Source organism: Centruroides vittatus, unplaced genomic scaffold, assembly GCF_030686945.1.
Source record: "Centruroides vittatus isolate TY-2023 unplaced genomic scaffold, ASM3068694v2 contig_846, whole genome shotgun sequence".
NCBI classification, from domain to species: Eukaryota; Metazoa; Arthropoda; class Arachnida; order Scorpiones; family Buthidae; genus Centruroides; species Centruroides vittatus.
In genome coordinates this window covers 430,621-455,132 of record NW_027122551.1, presented here as the reverse complement: position 1 = coordinate 455,132, position 24,512 = coordinate 430,621, and the positions used below count along the sequence as shown (strand labels likewise).

General features: G+C 31.7%; 1 protein-coding gene across 1 annotated transcript; it reads right to left on the bottom strand.

Moving 5' to 3' along the window:
- Nucleotides 1-768: 768 nt before the first annotated feature.
- LOC136982466 (transforming growth factor-beta-induced protein ig-h3-like) lies at nt 769-23,263 on the bottom strand. Its single transcript, XM_067278951.1, has 6 exons — nt 22,941-23,263; nt 21,574-21,773; nt 21,320-21,509; nt 21,118-21,219; nt 10,493-10,600; nt 769-1,012 (listed from the first exon to the last, which is right to left on the bottom strand). The coding sequence occupies exons 1-6, from the start codon at nt 23,152-23,154 to the stop codon at nt 897-899; spliced, it is 930 nt and encodes a 309-aa protein (XP_067135052.1). The 5' UTR covers nt 23,155-23,263; the 3' UTR covers nt 769-896.
- Nucleotides 23,264-24,512: the final 1,249 nt, after the last annotated feature.

Below are 24,512 nucleotides of genomic sequence, written 5' to 3'. Positions count from 1 at the left end.
ACACATACAATTTGAGTCCAGAAGTGAAAAAAACACTATCTTGATTTAAACTTTCTTTCATTTTTAAATCTTTGTCTTGTAGGTTTTTTCCACATCCCTAGGGCAAGCCCACAATGGGGTGGTTAAATGGTGTGGAATGGGACTTGACCACCCTTAAAAAATTTCTGGGTTGCTTGCCTGGAGGTCACTTTTGAGTTTCCTTGAGCATCTTGACATCATCTTACCTGAATTATGTTATGAATTATTATATTAAATAAGAAAATAATAACTTCTTGAATTATGATTTTATGAATAAAAAAATGATCATCATATTTAAGTAGTTAAATAAAACTTTTATTTAAAAACAATATGTATAATGCATTCAACTAAACATATTACAAATTTCCAAGCAATATCAACTTAATTCTTATAATTCATAGAAATTTTGTTAGTTTCATGAGATTCATGACACTCTTATCAACAATTCTGCATCATCAATAAACATCAGGTATTTGTTTCTCTCAAATACTTATCAAAGTGATAATTAAAAATAATTATTAATTAGGAGCAAACTACAGTAATTGCTTTCATTGTAATACTATTTTTAAATCTTTTATTATTTCAAAATTAGAATAACTAGCTCTCTATTTGTAAACAAATACAAAATAGTTATTAATTATTAAAATACAGTGTAACAATTTACCTTTACATTTTTTGTGGTTATTTTTGAAATGATGGTGCAGAATTTAAAATATAAAATTACCTGTATTAGCAAATAAAAACTTACTATTAAAAAGGTGAGCATTTTTTATTTTTTGTATTGAAAATACTCTGCTACAGACTTCTTTTTATGCATGTTGCACTATGCACAAAATCATGAGGATGAGCCTAAGTGCATTGGTCAAAACAGTACGGATTCAGTTATTAATGTATAAAGATGGTGGAATCAATACTGTGTCGATGCTGTGAACCACCCCATTACTCACAGTGGCATCCGGAAGTGTAACTGTTGCATTATTTATTCTAATCACATCTGTAAAGAAAAGTAATAATTAATAACTAAAAAAATGTGTCAAATTTAATTATTTATGTTTTAACCATTCTAAAATAATATTTACAAATTTCTGAATTTCAATTTCCCTGAAAATAATGATCTAATGAATGATTTTCTAAAACAATATATAGATTAATATATTTAATTTGCATATTATGACAATAATTAAAAATTGAAACTAATAAGTTGGAATAATGCAATTCCAGAACCATTTTTCCATCTATTATTGCATAGTGGATTATGTTTTGGAGTGTATCTGTCATTTTAAGTTGCAATTCTGAACTGATGCCTATGTTATAATGGTTGCTCCCTCGGGTACAGTGCATATGGTAGTGTAGGTTAAGCAAAGATTTTATCTTCATTCTAGCAGAATATTGGTTTTAATGTATTCTGAAGATTATAATATTACAAGCCAACCAATGCCGTATGTCATCGGGCTAGATAACAGCTATAATACTAATAAATTATGAAACAATTTGGTATTTAATAACAATCTCTTATTAAATTTAATAATTATAATTGTTAATTAAATAATTTAGAACTACTGGAAGAAAAGAGTCAGCCTGGAGTGGGACTCAAACTCGCAACTCCTGCTTACCATGCAGATGCATTGCCAATTACCTGGACCTCTGGTCCGATCTCGTCTTCCAGTACATATAACATTGCATTATAACCATCATCATCTATTACAGTTTTATAATGTATCAGGTTTTAGTGATGTTGTTCGATTATATTATTAACTAAACTTTTATTATTATATAGATATATAGTTGGGTTCCTGTATAAATCTAGTCCCCAGGGTTCAGCGGTGTGCCATCCATGAAAGCTGTGGAAGTGCCGCTTCCCTTGTATTTTCTAAAATATAAATACATATTGTGCGATTATTTTCCTATTTTAACATGCTTTGATTACTTAAAATTAATATTTTATTATAACCACATTATATATTTTATTACAAATTTCTATACATGTGAAAAACAATGATAAGATTGCTATCATATAATCGACTATAAATTGATATATGCATATTCCCAGTGGAAGCGCTGTAATGTCGAATACAAGACAGCTACCATGGCAAAAGTATTTGAATCATGTAAAGCAGCCAGATTATACGCATTCACGCATGCACTTTACAGAGCACCAACCTCTGGCAGCGGTTTAGCTGGTGGATGCTACCCACCAAAAAATCATATAATGCGTCCAATAATTCCATCCATTAGCCACTCATAGGGAGCTATTTGACTAAGTGGATTGTTTTAAGATTTAAAAAGTAAAGAATATTTAATGTTATTTTTTATGTACAATTCTTTACAAAGCTATATTATAGTTTTCTTTTAATTATAATTATACTGACAGATTTTCAGACAAAATCTTTAGAAATTTTTATCACTTTTAGATGTTGATAATTTTAATTATTATGAAAAACAATTTTCAAAGTGAGTTTTAATTAAGTAAATTTTTTGGAGAAATTTTTCAGTTATCTAAATTATGTAGTGAATTGCAATATTTATATTGGTGTCAAGACTATATCAGCAAGTCACTCATAGACATAAAAAATATAATTAATGACGATTTGAACAAAGATGTACAAAAAGATTATGATTTAATATTGTTAATTTTTATGGTAGCATATAAGAGTGTGTCTGTTGAGTGCAATTTTGCAACCATGAAGCAAATTGATACATTCACAAGGAACACTCACAGTTGGAGGAAATATTTTTGTCACTAGCGTTGCTTTCAATAGAAAAAGAGTTTTTAAATACTTTGATGGAATCAACAACCAGCGATTTTTATGATAAAGTAATTAATGATTTTGCAGGAAAAAATTGCTGAATAGAGTTAGTTTATAAAAAATAATAAAAACAAGTTCTTATATCTTTGTTTTGTACCAATGTATATATTTTAGAATTAAAATAAATAAATTATTTATTTTTGTCATTTCCAGTATTTGTTTAAAATTTTTATAAAAACATAGCTTCCCTATCATCACATGTCACTGCACACCACTGCCAGGATTACAGCTCTGGTAATCCTTCCCCCCTTGGTATTGCTGTCAACATTTGAAAAAAAAAGTAAATAATGACAACTTAAATTTCATAGTTCTTTCTGTTCAATGGACTTAAATAATTAACTTATATAATTATTCTGTAAACATAATTTGATAATTCAATGTAGAAATCAACTATAATACAGACAAAACTTTTCTTTAAAAAGAAATTTATATAGTTCAAAATTTTTCAACAACAAATTAACTAAAAATGCAAAACTGTCAACATATATATTTTTTTCTTTCTGCTTGATATCTTTTACTTATTTTTGTTATATTCCTGGCTGTTATAGTATATAACATATGGAAAGTATGGAGATCAATCAAATTCTGATTCCATCAATTCTTCATTTCTTCATGTTTTGACACTCAAGGAGCTGAAAAATGTAATAAAAAAAAAAAAAGAAAAAAAGAAAAAAGAAAAAGAAAAAAAACACGCCTATTTTGCATTATATTGCAGAACTGGATGAACCAAAAATTTTGAAATTCAGCAGGGTTATATACAGTATAGGACATCACTGCTATTAAATTTTGCTGGTTAAAGGTCAATAGGGTAAGGGGGTGATAGATAGGGGTTATATGTCATATTTCACTTAATAAAAATTTTACTCATTATTGAAATTTATATTTTTAAAAACTCATCTCTACCCTCAAAATTAAACCCTTTCTTTTTGTAATAATTAATAATATAAAAATTACTTTTTAATAAAATCTCATAACAGATGGATCATATGCAATTTTAACTTGCAATGTTGATGTGTCTTAGGATTTTTTAAGTAGAGATTTTTATTATAAAATTAAAAAAGAAAAATCACTCCTTTAAGCTTTTGTTATTTAAAATTATATTGTAGTATAATTGAAAATTATTGGACTTCCTGGTCCACTTAACCTGATCAAGTGCCAAGAAAGTTGAGCAAGCGTCCTTGCCAGTTTAAATGTTCTCTTAATCTTCAGTTAACCACCATACAGTGTGTGAGAAATGCTACAATGACTAATTTTATCTACAATCTTAAATTATGCAAGTACTGGCAATTTCCCATTTAAATATTTTATCATTTTAAGAAAGACCTACGATGGTATTAACTGAATGTATCAGATCTAAATCATCTTTACAAAGTATGTGGAACTTAGATTAATTTTCCATTGATATTGGACCCACCAGTGGTTGAGCGAATAAAACACTGAACACTGGTAGTTTGTGGTGAATTCATGCCCTGCTAATGGCTGGCCATGTGAAGTTTTCTTTATGCCACTTAACTATTTACATTAGAATTTTGGTTCTTGATATAGTTAGTATCTTTTTGTAGTCACAAAGAAATTTAAAAAATTTTTTATTTTGCATTATTCATTAATTATAATTTGGAAAAGAAAATTAAATTATATAAAGGCAGTCTACAGATGCACAGAAAGTTTAAAAGTACTGTTATATTCTAATGCAGTGGTTCTTAACCTTCTTATACTCGCGGCCCACCAAATATTTCATAATTTTTTTGTGTCCCCTATTTTTTTAATAATAATTTATATTTATTAAATTATCTATAATAAATTGATTTTTTTATTATTGCTTTATTTTTTATATAATAAATGTAAATCATAACTTTACTATTTCATTATCTATTTAAATAACATTCAAACTTCACAATTAAGCACGAAAACTCATTAATTTTTAACAAAAAATAAAATAAGAAACATGTCGCTAAATCGATCCAAAGTCGATGCTAAAACTAAAACAAAACCCACAACCTGTTGTAAAGATTTTGCATATCTTTTGCAAAAATATTTAAATTTTCAAAGCCTACTACTAAGCCTACTATTTTTCCTAATTATTTTTAAAATTCCAAGCATTGATAGTTTCTTAGAATTGCTTTGGAATAAAAGAAGTAAATACTGCGGTGTAAGTAGCATATTTGCATTTATTTCTTCTGTACTAACAAAGTTGTATGTAGGAAGAAATAAAAAATAAATTTAAAAATCCAAATAGGAAAACTTTTTCTTTCTTATTTCATTTTTCAATACGATATTCGGTTATACATCGATTTTCTTTTTATTATATTCTGAAGGAAATTTTGCATAATTTGGCGGCCCCCCAGCAAACTTCTTACGGACCTCCAGGGGGCCGCAGCCCCCTGTTAAGAATCACTGTTCTAACGCTTTATTTATATGAGTCATTTAACTAATAAAAGAAACCTCCAAATCCACACACAAAATAAATGACATTTGAAGATGGTATTGGATGCATTTGTTTCTGAGAAAAATGAAACTAAGACTCATTGCTGTGCCTGGCAATCCAAGTACAGAAAAAATGTAAAAAATAATGGCATATCTTTATACATAAGTAACATACATCATATTATCATCTGCACCATGGTGATGTTATAACACTTGTAACTTTACTTGTGTAATATTTGTGGTTCAAAACACAAATTAATTTTTCTAATATTTTCTGAATTTTTGTTGTATTAGGTGGTTGGTGTTTTACCAATTTGAAGAATTTTGTTATGTTTACACTGTAAAAATTGTACCTTCCTAAAAACACATGTAATATTCATAAAGTTTGTTTGATTTGATTGCAGTTAGATTACACACAATTTTCTAAATTATAGTTCTCCAGTGTAATCTGTTTATGTCAAGCACCGATATTTTATGATCCTAATTTTCAAGTACAGTCAAAACTTGAATTTTGAACTTAATTCATTCCTAAAAGTTGTTTAAAAGCTAACTGTTCTAAAACCAAAACAAATTTTCCCATAAGAAACAATATAAAATGATTAATCAGTTCCCGACACCCAATTCAAAGCTTTTTTAATGCTAAAAATGCCTACAAATGCAATATAATATTATCTATTCTGTATTCTATACATAACTGAAACCAACATTTTACAAATCAGTGGTATAAATAGAGACTCAACTCTGACTGCCTGGATGAAATATAACCAAATCAATCAAGACAGACAATAAGTACTTTATCCACACTTTCCGAAATATTATGTTTCAATTGATTTAAATTTAAATTTATTAATTAATTTTGATTTTATTTTTAATTTCAGTTTTGGTATAAAGGCCAGAGTTTTTATTAATATATTATTTTTAAATTTAATTATTTTAGTTTTAATTAACCAGCTACCTAGTATAAATAAATATTAATTATTATTATTATTATAACATATAATTATATATTAATATATTTTTGTTATTTAATTTAACTTAAGCATATTTAAATACAAATTCTTGGATGCCATTTATATTATGTGAATGTCAGTTAATGCAGTTTTTATTAATTAATTTGATTTAGATTAAACTGTGATGCATACCAAAAAATGGAAATAGTATCTTTTCCTCATGTGCATTGAAATCTAATTTAAATAGCAATATTGTTGATGATTCGTGTCTTGATGTCTAATGATATGAACAATCTCAGCACCACTAACTTCCAAATCGATAGTTCTGTTGTTGATTGGTCAGGTCATTGACTTTCTTTAACATAGAAAGTATAGGGACCATCTGTCCATCTGACCATCTGTGGACGGCTCTTGCCGAGTAGCTTGTTCTGCAACTGAATTATCGTATGGCAACTGGCGCAAAAAAATAAGTTTAAAATTTTGTTTGTAAACTGAATAGTTCAAAACCTGAGGTTTAACTGTATTTGTTGGGGATGCCAACTGATATTAACAATGTATTAATCATAATTTTTTAATGCATATCTCGAATTTGAACTACAAAATTATATTGTACTCTCAGCTGAAGAAAGAAGATTTCTTGATGTGATTGTTGAGTTGAAAGTTAAATAATACCCATGATCACAATTTATGCAATTTACAATGGGTAAAATTCATATAAATTGTTTATAATTATCAGTGCAAAGTCAAACTTCCAATGCAAAAACTACATAAAATTAAACCAAATATTAAGAAAAACTCCATAGTTTTGGTAACTAACAAAATTTCTGCAAAACTTCTACAAAAATATTACAACAATAAGTTATATACACACTAATACACACAAAATATCAGATCATAAAGTATTAAAAGAATAAAGATTTATCTATATATTACATTTGAATCACAATTACTAGAGGTAGAGAGGGAAAAAATCCTCTTCTTATTACTATTTTACCAATGAAAAACTGGTTAGAATTTCATGTATGGTTGGAAGGTTCCCTCATAAATGTAGGTGTTAATTTTATAAATATGTAAATGATAATCAGGGCTGTGGAATTGGAATCAGGAGGAATTTTTGGCCAGAGGAGTCGGAGTCAGAGTCGAAAAAAAAAATGTGGGACTTTGGGATTTTCAATTTAATTTAGTTTTTATTTAAAAGAAAGAAAATTTATTTTACATTTATTAATTTTTTAAAATCTCTTTGTATTTTGTTATAATTCATTTATTTTAAATACAAAATGCAACAATTAAATTTAAATATGTAGTTTTCTTTGTAGTACAGTAAGACTCTGCTTAACGCGGGTGATGCGTTCCTAGACGACAAAGCGCTAAGCAAAACAGCATTAAAACGAAGTCATTTTAACAAAAAGTAAATAGGGATAGGGGAACATGTGACCAAAAAATAAGCAAATTTTACTATAATTTTAAGTTATTTTTATATAAATTTTGCATAATAATATATGTTAAATAACACATAAACAATGCGCACAGAAATGTAAAGTTAATTTTTTGTGACGAAGGTCCTGGCTCTTTTGAAATTCTTGTTTTTTGCAATGAAGTCATGTAGTTCCTATCAAAATCTGGATCATTTGGAACAATTTTATCAACGATTTCGGTTACCAACTTTTACTAAGGAAAACTGTAGAGAAATTTTTTGGGTTCTTCATCTTCAGAATCTCTATTTTCCAGTTCTACATGAATTTCTTGAAGACCGTTGTTGGTAAGGCTCTTACTAGAAACCTGCAGTAACTACTCAATATCCTGCTCATCTACATCTCCTGTATTGATTAAGTTGACAATTTTGTCAACCTAACGATGCAGCGATAGACTCTTCTCGATGAGAATTCTTGGATACCTTCAGCCATAATTTCTTCCACACTCCATTCATGCATTTATCAGTTAATTCTTGCCAAGTGAAGTCGATATTTCTTATGCATCCGTAAATGTTATATTTTTTCCAAAATTGCACAAAACATACACAGATTTAAGGGAAGTACAGTGCTACAACAAATTGCTATCTTTTGCTGATTGGTTCATGTTTGGGAATAATTGTATTATATACAAATCAATGAAATACTGCGTTAATTTGAATCAGCATAAATTTTGAGCGTTTTTTAGGCGTCAAGCAGACCATGTTATATTGAATCAGCATTAACAAGGCAGTGTTAAGCGGGGTCTTACTGTATTTGTGTTTAGTAGTTAAATTATTTTAAATTTATAAAAAGGGAGAATCCCAAAAAGAACATCTAACCGTAGACAATATGACACTTAGTTGACAGCCGAATGGCTGAGCAATTAAGGTGACAGCCTGTCACTCTGGGGACCCGAGATTGATCTGGATGGGTCGAAAATTCCCCAGAAATTTTTCGGGGATCCAACAGGATATATCAGCTTCTGTCCCTCACCACCCGGGTGCCCCTCTTAGTGCCCACAGAGCAGAAAAAGTTAAAAAAAAAATGACATTTAGCACTACAGAATCCTTCAAATACTTAGGGACTAACGTATACAGAAACAATGACATCAAGAAGGAGATAGGAACCAACAAAATTTTTTTTGAAGTGAAGGGGGCTACTACGTAACAGTTTTATTAAAGGGGGTGACAAATCATTAGAGGTTGAGAAACACTGAACTAGATCCATAATAGGGTGGCTGGGTGGTGAAGGATGGGGCCTGATATATAAGATCAGTCCATTTCCAAAAATTCCTAAAATTTTTCAATCTCCTTGGATTTGAGTCCAGGTCTCTAGAGTTGGCTGATGCTTTAACAGGCATCTGACCCAATTTCAAATTTGAGCACCTTCTGTTATGTAATGATAAAGGCTGATGCTACTGTATGGATAAACTAGGCATTTGCGCCCAGGGTGGCAAATGGCAAGGGTGGAAAATTTTCGTAAATTTATACAAAATTTTCAAGCATGTTATTTTTTTAAAATATTTTTTTGTCTTTATTTATATTATGTAACATGAGTGAAATATTGATTGACAGAGCAAGATATGGCACTTCTAATTGGTATTACATTCCAAAACAAAATTGTTTTCATTTTATGTAGTGGGATAAGGGGCATCAAATGCATGTCTTGCCCCAGGCAGCATAAACTCTAGTGCCAGTGGTAATGATATACTCCACAAAGACAGCCAGATTTAAAGCCTGAAACATTTGAAATTATTTCTGTTTTTTTTCTTAAAGTATCATTGATTAATACTGAACTATCAGCTGTAATTGTTCTTTATAATTAATAATATTTTATCCTTTAGTGATATGCATAAATTTTGCTGAAGAAAACAAATCATACAAGGAACACACTAGTAATTAACTATTCCAACTTTATTGTACAAGGAAATGCATCTTGGGTCTTCCGCCCCTGTTCAGTCCTTTCTTACAGATCTTTGACTTTATTAAAATTATGTTGGTGACCATTGATGAATTTTTATGCAGCAGTTTTGTCTATGTAAGCTGCTGTGTAAAAATAAATGTAAATGTTTTAAAATTAAAAAAATTAATTAAAAGTTGATTAAAAAAATGAAAACCCTTTAGAATAAAATTCAAAGGACCTTCTTAATCACATTAAAAAGCTTTGCTGCCAAGAAGTGAAGTTTTTAATAAAAGGCTTTCCTTTTTTTAAATCAACATTTCAAAGCATTTACATTTATTTTTTACACAGCAGCTTACATACAGAAGTTGATTCATCTAGTAGACACTAACAAATTTTAATAGTCAAATATCTGTAATAAAGGACTGAAGAGGGCCAGGAGACCCAAAATGCAATTTCCTTGTACAATAAAGTTGAAATAGTCAATAACTGGTGTATTTCTTGTATGATTTGTTCTCTTCAGCAAAATTTATGCTTATCACTAAAGGATCTATCAAGAAAATGAGTAACAATTAAACCACAAAAGAACATCAAAGTAATATTTTAATTATAAAAACTTTGAATTAAAATAAGAGAGGCATATTATTAGAGTTAAAATAAATCAATGAATAACATCACTAGACCTGATAAACTATAAAGCTAAACTCCAACCAAATGCCAAATTCTATGAGACTAGATATGGCTAAATATACTACAATATATTTAGCCATATCATATCTATAATATTAGCCAAAAATATATACTAAATAATATCTAGCCCAATAGAATTTGGCATTTGGTTAGAGTTTAGCTATAAATCAACGATTGAGATATATATATATATATATATATATATATTATGTTAATTTTTGTATTTAAGTTCAAAAATCAATAATTTACATACTTTGTAATTTTAAAGTCACATAACTTCCTTGTAAAGTCTTCAACTTGAGTCCATCTTGAAATCCTGGACTATACCATACTTGGGGAATTATATGATATAATATAACTTCTATGGATAATGAAAATATTTTTATTAAAAAATAATAGAAATTGTGCACAAAATTAAATATTTTGAGATAACTAATAATGAAAGAAATTACTTTAATAATTTATTTATGTTGTATAGTAATAACTTAATTTTAAAAAAACATCATATAATCTTGAAATATATACAGATCAATAAAGTTAATAACTTTGGCCAACAATAATTTTTGCCAAAGCAGATTACAACAATGAGTGAGTACAATGTACCCCAACCACTTTTAGCCAATATGGTTACACTTACAGAACTGGTTTGTTTTTGCAAGGCCACTGGCACAGACAAGGGGCACTGTGACACCTGCCCCTTCCAGAGAGAGCTTGATGCTGAGTGGTTAAGGTGGTAATCCATTGTTCAAGGAACCCAGGATCAAATAACCCCAGGAATTTTTCAGGATGGTCCATCCTGGATATATTAAGTCCCATGTCTTACCACCTGACCAAACCCATAACGGACTTGCTAAAAAAGCCCTCTTAGTGCCCACTTTCTTTTTTTTAATAACTGTGCTCCACAGAGCACAGTTATTAAAAAAAAAAAAAAAAAACTTGCTTCTCCCAGAAAACCAAAATAAAATTAAGAAAGAATGTAATACTACAATAAAAAAATTAATGGTACTTTAGAAAACATTCTGAAAATGTATCTGAATATTTTAGATTTGGAATAATTTTGATGTACCAGAATAAATTTGATGCAAATCTCTGCTTCTTTCTTTGTGCTCTAAAGTTGTGGTCACACCTTGTGATTTCCAGCCACACAAGCAACTGTAACTACAACAGCTGTTCTTGTTAACTAGTAAACCCCTCGAAAACCAGCGTGACTGCAACTGCAACTAGAAACAAAAAGTTTGTTCTACTCGCACCGATTGCAAATGTGCATCCAATCAGCAAATGCCTTTGTGCCATGTCATATGGTGGCAACCATGAAAATAGTTCATCGTGGTGGAAAAGTAAGAGGATTGATACCTTTACAGGATTGCAATTGATCAAGCTTATTCAGGCTCACAAATGCCCATGGGATTTTAATTTTTCCATTTTTGTTTTATCAAAGATTATCTCTTCGTGTATTTTCGCTGGCTCTAACAAAATGATTGCCTTTTTTTCTTTTATTCATTGCAGAAAATGAACTGCTTGCCATTTTAATAAGAAAAGTGGCTAAGATTCTGTAAATACTCTGACGTAGAACATAAAATGTCAGTAAACTCACGAAAGTAGTCAAAAACGAGCTACTATAATTTTATTGGTTTATTACAGGGTCACATGTTTCCGAGTTGCAACAATATACGACCATGAGAAGATGACGCAAGCAACTTGCACTTGTTGCAGTTGGAGTCGCCTATGTAGCTGGAAATCGCATGGGTTGACCATGGCTTAAACCCCCTTTGAAAACTGGTGCAACTGCAACCGCAACTAGAAACAAAAAGCTTGTTCTACTCGCACCAATTGCAAACATGCATCCAATCAGCAAACATCTATTTGCCATGCCATACAGAGGCAACATTGAAAATACCATAGTTAGAAAATAATGGCAGAAAGCAAGATGATGGCTAGTTTAACAGAATCAAGATTAATTGAGCTAATTCAGTCTCACAAATGCCTGTGGGATTTTAATTCTTTGTTTTATCAAAGAAAGAATAAAAGAGCGCAGACAAGGCGTAAGATATGTGAAAGTCTCAGCATTGATTGTAAGTACCATTTTTAGATTTCTGGATATAAAATGTTGATTGTTTTTAGTTTGGTAACAACAATATTGTTTTAAATATAGCTAAACTCATGAAAGAAGTAAAAAACAAGCTATTGTAATTTTATTGGTTTATTATAGAGTCACATGTTTCCAAGTTGCAACACTAGCAAACAATGTGTGACTACGAGAAGATGCATGCACACTTGCACTTGTTGCAGTTGTGGTCACTTGTGCAGCTGGAAATTGCATGGTGTGACCATGGCTTCAGAGAAATATGGTTAAGATATGTTACAAGGTAACTCTCCAGAGGAACATGACATAGTAACAGATTCTACACTGTTGCAGGCTTACCATTCCTAGAACCATAGTAAATGTCAAAATTATCCTAATAGATTTTGTTATGTCTGTGATTCATTTATACCAATATCACAACAACATGTAATTACAGGTACTCCTCACTTTACGACCTATCTGCTTAATGACCACTCGCACTTACGACCAATAGAGTTTGGACCTGCAATTCAGGGAATCCCCTTTATCAGCTTGAGTGTCGGTCAGTGGCAAATGGTGACATGCACAGTAAGCATACTATAATAGTCTTATAGTACTATAATAGGCTAATAGCATACTATAATAGTCTTTTTATAAATAATTTTGAAGTTTGTTGCATAATTTGTATAATTTTACAATGATCCTATATTCCCAGCGCAAGTTCCTCGCTTATCGACCAATTCGCTTAATGACATAGTCGTCGGAATGGAACTCGGTCGTAAAGTGAGGAGTACCTGTATGTCACAACTTCAGAAAATACATCTGTACTTTGGCTGTCCACTAAGAAATCAGGATGAAAACTTCACATAACATATTTTATGGAAACTGCATTCAACTACGTTAGGGGATTGGATGTAAAGAAAAAGACTTTGATACAATTTATTTTTTTGACTGAAATCTAAAAGTCACAGTGATGACTGTTATTTTTGTTGTGTGAATATTATGGAATTCACACAATTAACAAGCAAAACTGTGCATCCAAATCTAAAATCTGCAGTGAGGTCCATTGTCTATGATGAGAGTTTGGCCTGTGGAAACTCCTCTAGAGAACAGAAGGCAGATTTTTGAAGAAATGGATTACAAGTTTAGTTTTGATCATGGAGATATCTCAGAGATGTCCAAAGATGGGTTGTTCAAAATTATAGTGATTTATACAAAGTGAACTAAACAATCTCATCAGAGATCTGTGCCTACTAAAAAAACAAAGCCAAACTCTACACTAAAGGAAAAAACTTGTCATGAAAGATGTCAAAATAGCATACTATAGAACAGTGTTCTTCAAACTTAGCCACAGATTGGTGCTGGTCTGTGCAAATTTCCTACTACTCTGCAAAAAATTTCGTAGACTAGCAGGAAATTTTGTAATAACAAAATAATAAGGTTTTAAACTTGTAATTAATATAAACATTATTTTATTTATTTTTTTATTATTGCAATTGTTTAAATAAAGTTCATTATAAATCCAAATTTTATTAAAATGATCAGATATTACTATAATTACTATATGATAATAATAATAATTAAAAGAATTTATAAAATAACAAGCAATTATTTATTGTGACATTGTCACAATAACAGGCTACAATTTTTAATCACATTTTTAATTTATTTAATTTAAAATATATTCTTTCCACCTGAAATTAGTAGTGTCTTGCCCCTGTACATCATACTTTTCCTGTTAGCAAAAGAGTCATGCAGGTCATCTGTTTAACTTCTTTTGGGATAATTTTGAATTGAAACATGACTTCTGGTACAAAGTGGAAGTTTGTATGTAGTTAATTGGGACCGCCATATCTGGTCTCAACTTTCATCTATCTAATTCTGTTCTCGAGATTAAGGATAGACAGACAACAGTGGGAATTTATAGGTTTACAATTTTTTCAAATGCAGCCCAATTATGTTTATGCATGACATTTATCAAATGAACTCAGTTGTGTGACAATTCTCCCACCCCTTGCACCCCTGCCCATTGCCATGTTTGCCTCTTAACAAAATGTGAAAGTAGACTTCAACAACGCATATATTATGATACGCTTCTTTTCTAGTCTTCTTAATGACTTGTGAGCACTAAGATTGGCCTTACTTTACCACTAGACTTTATTATACCACCACAGGACATCAAATTAGACTTAGAAAAACACTATTTTATTTTCAGAATGCATTTCAGATGTGGAGTCTCTCATCAGCTTTTTTGCTACAAAATTAAAAGGAGGTTAACAATTTTAAAATACAGTAGAGTGTCGATAAGTGGAACGTCGGTAAGTGGAACGATTTTCAGTCGGACTGTGTCGTGCTGAATCGAATGTTTTTGATACTAAATTTACTTCTAAAGTATAATTTTCATGTTTTTTATATTCTTCAATATATTTATTTTGTTTGTACAAAATGCAGAAATAATTTTTAACGATATGATAGCCTCGATGATTATTATAAAAATTTTCGTTAGGCTTAAAATCGACGAAAATTCAACACGAAGCGACATGCAACGGAGAAAAATTCAACAGGAAGCGATACGCAACGGAGAAAAATTTGAACATCGGACAGGTTAATGTATTTTTTCGTACAAAGTCGGAAACTGGAACAAATCATTAACTGGAAGGACCCCAGTCCCCAATTGGTTCCACTTATCGACGCTCTACTGTACCATAATTGACACAAATGAAAAAAGGCTGTAGACTTACATTTGTTATGTTGATTCAATGTTTACAACATTAAAAGATTAAACATGCCATAAAACAAAAAACTTTATACATAAAAAGAGGGTAGTGCTGATACAATAAAACAGAATAATAAACTACAGTACTGGTAAAACAGTAAAGTAGTAAAAATATACATTGTTAAAACAAAATAATAAGCAGATTTACAGTAAAACAAATAAAGTAACAAGATGATTCAAAGTACAGTACATTCCAGAACCGCCATCTACCCTATCCATTTTCACACTTCTCCCCTCCCCCCACGCCCCCTCTGGTCAAATATGCGTACCATGATTCATGTAATTTTTGACTGAAATTATTATTCATGATTTTCTCTTTGTTTTTAATTATTTCTAAGTGTTCATACCATCTTCTTTTATAAGTATTTGATTCTTATTTTTTTTTTAAACTATTTTGACAGTTTCCTGTACAATTTGACAGCCTTCTTTATTACAGTGGATAGCAACAGCTGAGTTAATATTATTGTACTCTATGGCAGAGATATGTTCTTTAAAACAAACTTTTAATTCCCTACTAGTTTCCCCAATGTAAAATTTGGATGTGGAACAGTCGCATTCTAATTTGTAAATAATGTTTTTTTTTGTTCCCATATGTTAGACTCAGTGTTACATACTTTTATTTACTTATGTAAGCTGTTGTGATGTTTGGGTACCAAATACCATAATTATATAATTTGCATTTAATTATTAATTTAATTTATTAAATGCAAATTAAATAATTATGATATTATTTTGGTATATATATATATATACATATTTGGTATGTATATATTTACCAAAATATTTTAAATATATAAAGGTTTACCAAGTTTATACATATACATATATATATATATATATATATATATAAACTTGGTAAACTTGGTATATATATTACATATATATACACCAAGTTTTTTTTCAGAACACTTGTATCTCAAGAACAATTTATTTTTTGAGCTACATGTTAATTTATTATTATAAATTAGTTGGCAAAATTCCAAAGTGAGGTCTGTTCAAATTTAAATTTATTCCATTTGTCTAAAAAAATCAAGTGAACTAAAGTTTTTAGAACTCTTGGAATTTTTTGTTTATTCTTTTATATTTAATGTTAATTTTTTTGTTTTTGTTATTATAAGATATATTTGCTTTGAATTTAATAATTTTTGTTCTAAAATGACTATCGGAAGAAATAAAGCAAAAATTTCTCTACAAAACTCACCATAAGAAAGATAGCACAGGAAGTCAAAAAGCAGCTGTATACTTTTTCAATGTATTGCATAACAAAAGTAGAAGAAAGACAAGCATACTGGGTTCCCAAAAGTGATACAGGAGTGTCATGTCTGCAATGAAGTAGCAAGACCATATTGTCAACAGCCAAAGTATCAAAGAAAACTCAAATTAGGTAAGCGCCTAATTTGAGTTTTCTTTGATACTTTGGCTGTTGACAATATGGTCTTGCTACTTCATTGCAGACATGACACTGTTGTTTCCTGCACCTGCATTCTATTTGTCAATTCATGGTTGATGACAACTTTTCTTATGAAAAAGTGAAGAAGAACCTGTCATTGATAGATAACCATAAATACGAATGTCTTGAATTTGAAAACAACGTATCAGAGAACATTCCAATTTAAATTTAATTATATTTAGTGATGCAAATGTTTTCATTTGGAGGGTCTTACATCAGTGTTTTTCAACCTTTTTTTATCTCATGATACACTTGAACCTATAATTAAATTTCCATGGCACAAATTTATGCAGAAAAAGTCACATGACTTAAAGCTGTGTTTGTAAACATTGTATTGCCATATTACTTGCCATTTAACCTAATTCTTTTTGTCTATATTTTTTGCAAATCACATAAAATAGCATTGTTGTTCCTTAAAATAACAGCAGGTTACCACAATAGTTATTTAAATTAATATTTTTCATTTACACAAGAAAAGTAATTAACATTAAGACTTGATTTGCATTTAAAAGTGGCATGATAATTGCTTTTAGAAACCTTCCCAATGTCCTGTTATTTCTAAATTAAAATAATTTCAACTAAATATGGACAATTATAAATATATTTTTGATTTAAAGAAAATTTCATTTTAAATGTAACAAGTAAAATGGCAAGGTCATTTTTGGAATGAGACTATGTCTCAGAGACTCAGGGCTTGACTGCAGACCGTTTTCTAAGGAAAAGAGGAAAATAAGCACTAACCAATGAGAAAAAGCTGACACCGGTACTCAGTGTCCTGGTGTGGATTACGATAGGCTTTGCTGCTGCTGTGGTTATGACAGGTTGCGTTGTCACGGGCCTGTTCTTGACTACGGTAAGCTGGAAGATATTTGTACCCAAACTGTCCCGATGTTGCTCTCATCATTTTTCAGGATGGTGAAACGAGAGCAACAGAATATATGCGTAATGTGTGTCACATGTTTGTCAAAATTCAATTTCACAATGTTCGCATTTTGAACTTCCAATGAGCAACACATGCGCAAATCTTGCACTAGCACCTGTTTGTAGAAACAGTGTCACCATTTTGTATTTTATTTTGACCCAGTTCTTGGTCCCCTGACTACCTACAAGTCTGGATTTTTTAATGTGCACATGATTTGGGCACCAAATATTGTGTGCCAAATTGCAAAACTCCTGACATGTACTCCTTCATATCTCTAAGGTGTCCAGCAATTGACAGCAGCGCAATTTTATAGACAAGACAGTCTCATAAATAATGCAGTGTTATGTCCATATAATTTTGCTTATGATTATACATTTTTTACTACATTATGTACAGTAAGACCTGCTTAATGCTACCTCGATATAACATGGTCTGCTCGAAGTTTAAAAAAAGCTCAAAATTTACGCTGATTTAAATTATCACAGCATTTCATTGATTCGTATGTAATATGATAATTTACGAACACGAACCAATCAGAAAAAGGTGGCAAAAAGGTGTACTTTCTTTAAATCTATGTTTATTTGGTTCAATTTTGGAAAAAATATACCATTATGGATGCCATAAACCAGCAATTCTCGACCTTCTTAGCTCCGTGACCCCCAAATAGTAAATATAAATAAAATTAATATTTTGCGACCCCCACCCTAAGGAATAATAACAGTAAGCCTTACTATTACCAATTGAATTTTGACTGTAATTATAAATGTAAATTTTTTAAAATATTATATAATCACATTGCACTAATTTTATACATTAAGAAAATACCAACAATATAAAAAATGTAATACAAATATTCCTATTATTTTATGTCGCTGCATTTATAGCGACAGGTATGAACATGCATGTATGATGTGTACATACATGAGCAATTTACAAGTTCCAACTTGATGTGTACATGCTCTTTCTTTTCTTTACATATGTACTTATTGTAAGAAAAATGTTTATAAGTTTATAATAAATGATTTTTTCTCATAAAATGATTTCATTATTGTTTTACAACCCCCTTTAATATCACCGCAACCCCAGGTTGAGAAACACTGCCATAGACAATATCGGCTTTGCTTGGCAAGAATTAACTGATAAATGCACAAACGAAGTGTGGAAGAAGTTATGGCTGAAGATATCCAAGAATTCTCATCGAGAAGAGCCTATTGGTGTATCATTAGGTTGACCAAACTCAACTTAATCAATACAGCAGGACTAGGAGATGTAGATGAACAGGATATTAAGGAGTTACAGCAGGTTTCTGGTAAAAGCCTTACCAACAATGATCTTCAAGAACTGGCAGAACAAGGAATTTATTCCAGTTCTACATGAGAACTGGAAAATAGAGATTCTGAAAACGAAGCACCCAAAAAATTTCTCTAATTTCCTTAGGAAAAGTTTGGTAATGATAACCGAAATCATTGATCAAATTGTAGTGAATGATCCAGATTTTGAAAGGAGTGCAAAAGCAAAATGAGGCATTTTGGATGTGATATTCTGCTACCAACATTTGCTTACGGAAAGAAAAAAGTGACAAATGAAACTTCATGGCTTTATTGCAAAAAAACAAGAATTTCAGAACAGCTGAGATCTACATTACAAAAAATGAACTTTACATTTCTGTGTGAATATGTTTATGTGTATTTAACATATATTATTATACAAACGAATATAAAAATAACTTAAAATTAAAGTAAACTTTGTTTATTTTTCATTGTGTGTTTCCCTATCCCTATCTGTCCTATTAACTTTGTGTTAAAATGACTTTGTTTAACACTTTGTTGTCTAGGAATGCATCCCCCATGTTAAACAGGGTCTTACTGTATATGTTTATTTATTATAACAATGATAAACTCATATAATAAATTTAAAGAGATTTAATGTTTTACTTTTGACATGTACACTTACTGTTTGTTGGGCTTCTTTTGAAAATAATTTATTTAATAATCTTTAAAAATTTTTGTGGTACATCTACAATCCTCTTGCAGCCACCAGTTGAAAATAACGAGTCTAGATAATATTGTCTTGCTTTGAGAAAACTGCAGAAATTATAGTAGGATCTCATTGTACAAAATGCACCTCACATCACACAGCTAACCAATAGCTAACCAATACAGAAATTCTCCCTCAACTTGTTATGGCATATTCATTGCTACTTCTCCCACAAGTAACAAAAGACAATGGTCATATACTAAATGTTTAGCTAGAGGAAGAAGATGAAGGAGGAGAGGAGAAGGAAAGGAGAAGGAGATAGAAAGAAGAGGAAAGGAAAGATCCCTCCTGAGTGATGTGCATAAGGTTATTACTCCCTCTACGTTTAATGTTGGTGTGTAGTTTTTAGGCTGTGAGGCCATGAGTCTAAAAGAAAACCTGAGTTGTAGCTTACACCAATAAGTAGTACAGCTACATAAAAGCTAGACAGAGTAAAAGTTAAGGATTAAAACTAGATTGAAGGCTTAAATCTAATACTAAAATTAATACAAAACTTAAGCTAACAACTCTATAGGAAGCAGAATAACATAAACAACCAGGAGAAATAGTTAAAAAACTGATAAATTAAATCTAACTTAACTAACTTAAAATTAACTTATAGGTATCTTAAATCTAATTTATTACTGACTTAAAACTAGTTATACTAACTTATTACTAAGCAAAAATGCTGACAAGGACAACAACTTAGACAGATAAGAGCATGCCATGACAAAGACCTACAAAGCAAGACGACAATGATTCTTTTGGTTTATGTAAAATGGCAAAAGACAACAAAATGAAGCAATGGAATTCAGACAATACAGAACCCAAGGGGCAACAAAAAAACTAGGGACACAACACTAAAGGACAACAGAAAGTGTAATTGGAAATAGAGTAAGCAAGAAAGGAAACCTGTGTGTTGTGTGTGCCATGGGGAAAAGAAACTGCAAGAGCCTTACTGTGGGATATGAATGAAAGTAAGTAATGGTACATTGTATGTGTCCAAATGAGTTGCTGTGATATGCATGGCCAATTGTATCCTTCCATAAATGCTGCTCTTATTAAGCTATTCCTAATGTCTTTAGAAATTTTAACTTTATTGCAATAGAAAATTAAGTGCATTGGTATTTGTTTCTCACACAGCCCACATTTGCTGTCCCCAAGACTGAATCTATGCAGACATTTTTGAAATTGTCATGGCCTGTAAGAAGCTGAGTGAGGGTAAAGCTTGGGAAAAAGTGTGGAAGAGTTGCAATAGTGTCAACCCTGGGAATAAAAGTGTAAATGAGCCTACCTGTAGTGTCTTGGGCCAAGCTGTCTTGCCAAAAAACGGAAATTTGTTTCTTTATGTGCATGTCTATTTAATAAATAGGAATATAACTGAAAGTGATAGTGACCACAGATTTAGCAGCCAATTTGGAAAGATGGCCAGCAGCCTCATTTCCAACAACCCCTGCATGACCCATTTTCCACTTCTCCCACAACAGTCACAATTCTACAGCTCCTGCAGATTACTAATGTTGCACAATGATGGGCGATTCAGACTTTGTAAACTCAAAAATGTGTATTATAACTGTATAATATAATACTTAACTTACATCTAAATATGAACACAACATACATACTAATCTTTAAAATTTATTTAAAATTACCTTTTAAAGCTGTAATGTTATTTAGTAAATGAATTATAAAATCAGAAGGGAGTTTGGCAACAGCATCATCTGTTGGAGTGAATACAGTATAAGGTCCTTTTGCTGTTACAAAAAAAAATTAAACTTAAAAAATATCAAATACAATGTATAGAACAGTAAATTGGCTAAATATTTTCTTAATAAAATGATATATAATACTTACCATCTAACAAAGTATAAAGATTGGTCATATTTACAGCTCTACTGAACTTGCTAAAAGAAGGACATCTATTAATTTCTACAATGGCACTTCCAATATACAGAGAACACATCACATCATTCAAGATATGCAGTACTCCATTTGAAGCAACATTGTCCACTTTAATTATTTCTCTCCCGTTACCGGTAACAATCTGTCATAGTTTCAATACAAAAATAAGTACAAGTTTAATATCATAAAATCTTTCGCATTCTCACCTCGTTACTGCGATAGACGTTTATTCGAATGGTTCTTTCGGAAAGCAAAGTGGGGATCAACTCGTCATTTTTAAACTTCTTACTGAAATAAAAACCACGACCGACGTGCATTTTCATGACGTCTTTCAGCGGAACATTAAAACAATAATCGGGTCTTCGAGCAAACGCATCGTTTGTGGGAGCAAATAAGGTAAACGGACCTGTAATAATATAAATGTAGATGGTTAAAATCACAAATACACGTAAAGTTACTATTTACAAACATCTGCCATGCCACATGAAAAGTCGAATTATTGAACGGGTGAAATGTACGCATCCCACCGCAATATTTCTCGGAGCACAATACCATTCTCGCATGGCAACTCTGGCCACGGCAAAACTACTCTCGGAGTCTCCGAATGACAGAACAAGGGAAACACTCAAAACGGGGAGAACCGTCACGGTACCCATCAGAAGGACAACATAACTTCGAATTAATATAGAGACGAATAGTAAAAACGACGTTAATATTACTGCAGGGGAGGCCACACTTCTTAGTTGAAGCCCAACACACCCACAACCCGAGTACGACATGCGTCGGTCACCACATCGACGAACCCGTCAGCAAATACCAGAATAAATTTTAGTATGCAATGGTTGGTCAATGCGGCATTTGACGCAGGCGGAAACACATTCATTCGGGCCATAGAATGACTGACAGTCTCCTCCAATCAGTCTCCGACCAAGCACGTTCGGAACGCCACAGACTTGTTCAGTTTAACGTCGGTCAGGCTCAACCTAAGCACCAAATCACAGACTTATGTGGGCACATAGAAACATTACTCAAGATTACATCTAAAGACTACGAGGATTGGTAAGAATAAGTGCATATTTACAATCGTATCAATCACACTTCTTTTATTTGCCCTTTGTAATTGCTTTAAGATTAAATCTAAACTTTAAGTAGTTGTTCTTTGACAGTTTATATATACACAAATTGCATTTTTAAAACCAACTAGTGCCAGGAAATACTTAGAAAAACGCAAAATTGTTATTTAAAATCCAGCATCGACACACTTAACACTCCATCCACACATAATACGTGCCGTTAAGTTCGATAAATTGTTAAAAAGGAATGAAGTTGCACGCGCCAATGCGGGGTAACGCGACGTTTTCGAACGTAACGGTGAAATTCGTTTGAACATCGAAAATTTTGTTGGGAGAAAGCAAAACCAAAGATCGAGGACGCGACTGGATCTTATGAAATTCGTTAAATTCGAGTTGCGAAAGACTCGGATTGCGACGTAAACAAATCTCATCCCCTTCCGAATCTTTACCCGTAGGGATTTTTATAAAGAGCAGTAACCGAGGAATGAACGAAGAGATACCTTCGTGGTCGACGACGTTATCCAATTTTGTCTGTCGCAAGGCATCCACCAAAGAAGTGAGATTCAGTTTTTTAGCCAATGCCACCAAATTCGTCCTTTTCGTGACGTTGCGACCAGCGGAGAAATTGGAAAAGGGCCCGTAAACCGACCAAGATCGACAGACCGAGGCGACCAGAAGGAGAACGAGGAAGCGGAAAGTTAAAGTGTCGTCCATGGACGAGGCTGGCCCTAAGCAGGCAAAGATTCAGAAATTCGACTTAAAAAACTGAGTAAAGCCAACGACGTCTTGGCACTCAGCAACGAAATTGAAAGTAAACCGGCTTGTAAAGCGCCCTCTGCCCGGAATTTCGTCGTGGATTATTATAAAGGTGACGCCATCGAAGAGGAAAATGGAAAAATAATTCTTTTCTGTAGGATTTGGAAGATTATTAAATGGAATGAACCTCATCCCTATTCGTTTCGAGATTGCCGCCAACCTGGTCGAACCCAAGATCGTAGAAGGTATATTCTAGGACCTTGGATCGAACCCATAACGGATATGGTAAAAACGACCATTAGTGCCCATGGGATGGAGGGGAAAAAATGTGTCTTTTCTCTCGATTTCCTTCGTTTCATTCCGCTTTGGCAATACAGTATTTATCTTGTGAAGATCTTTGAAGGTCTCTAGCGGTCAGAAATATTTTGGGTCCGGTCAACCATCAAATTATTCTAAAATTTTTTGAACCGAAGAATCTTTTCGATAAGAAATACTGCGTGTAATGAAGTTCATTATTAATGTTTTCAACAATTGTGTATTTGGCTGTACTTAGAGTACATACTTAACGTTTTATTTTTGGATAAATATTTTACACTTGACACAATTTCTACAGAAAGTTATAATATAGTAGACTCGCGTTAAATTAGCCCTCGATACTACGAAATACCCTGCACTGTCATCATCTATACGCTTCCGTTTTCGTGAAAATGTTATCACGTTACGCATCTTTTGCCTGTTTACTCGAGTTTCATTTCGGCGCTCTGTATTATTTTCTCGCCCGTCTCCAAAAAGAATTGGTACCGAAGAACAATAGAGCGCGTCATTCATAGCCTTTAGATCCCCCCCGCGCGCACTCGGTAATCCGGCACCCCGTGCAAGAAATGGCTGGATTAGTAAGTCCGCCGTACGTGATTTAATTGGATCTTCCTCCGAGCATTTAATAGTGGTATTTTAAAAAAGAAATTTTCGAATCAAAGTATCTTATCATACAACAATCCCCCCCTTAGAGTACGTATAATCATTACGTACTAAAGCAGGTAACTTATTGTAATTATTACAGAAATTGCTTTTAGCCCTAGGTATAATTAAATTAATTAAAATATCTATAACCGTGAGGCAGATAATAGTAAGGGCTTATCACACCAATAATAATAGGCACAAACGCTCAGGAATCAAAGTAAAAACATTTAATAAAACAAAAAAGGATGTACAATAAGATGACTACATAAGTATGGAAACCGAAAAACTCAAAATGCATTTCGGACTACTTTCCAACAGAAAAGTCTCTCATCAGTTGGTATTAACTAAAAGTTTTA

Excerpts from the sequence above, each read along its gene's own strand:
- LOC136982466 (XM_067278951.1), bottom strand. The coding sequence starts at position 23,154 with ATGGACGACACTTTAACTTTCCGCTTCCTCGTTCTCCTTCTGGTCGCC. Across the intron at positions 21,774-22,940 it reads TAACGTCGTCGACCACGAAG|GTCCGTTTACCTTATTTGCT; the intron begins GTATCTCTTCGT and ends ATATTATTACAG. Across the intron at positions 10,601-21,117 it reads TAACATTACAGCTTTAAAAG|AAGTTATATTATATCATATA; the intron begins GTAATTTTAAAT and ends CATTATCCATAG.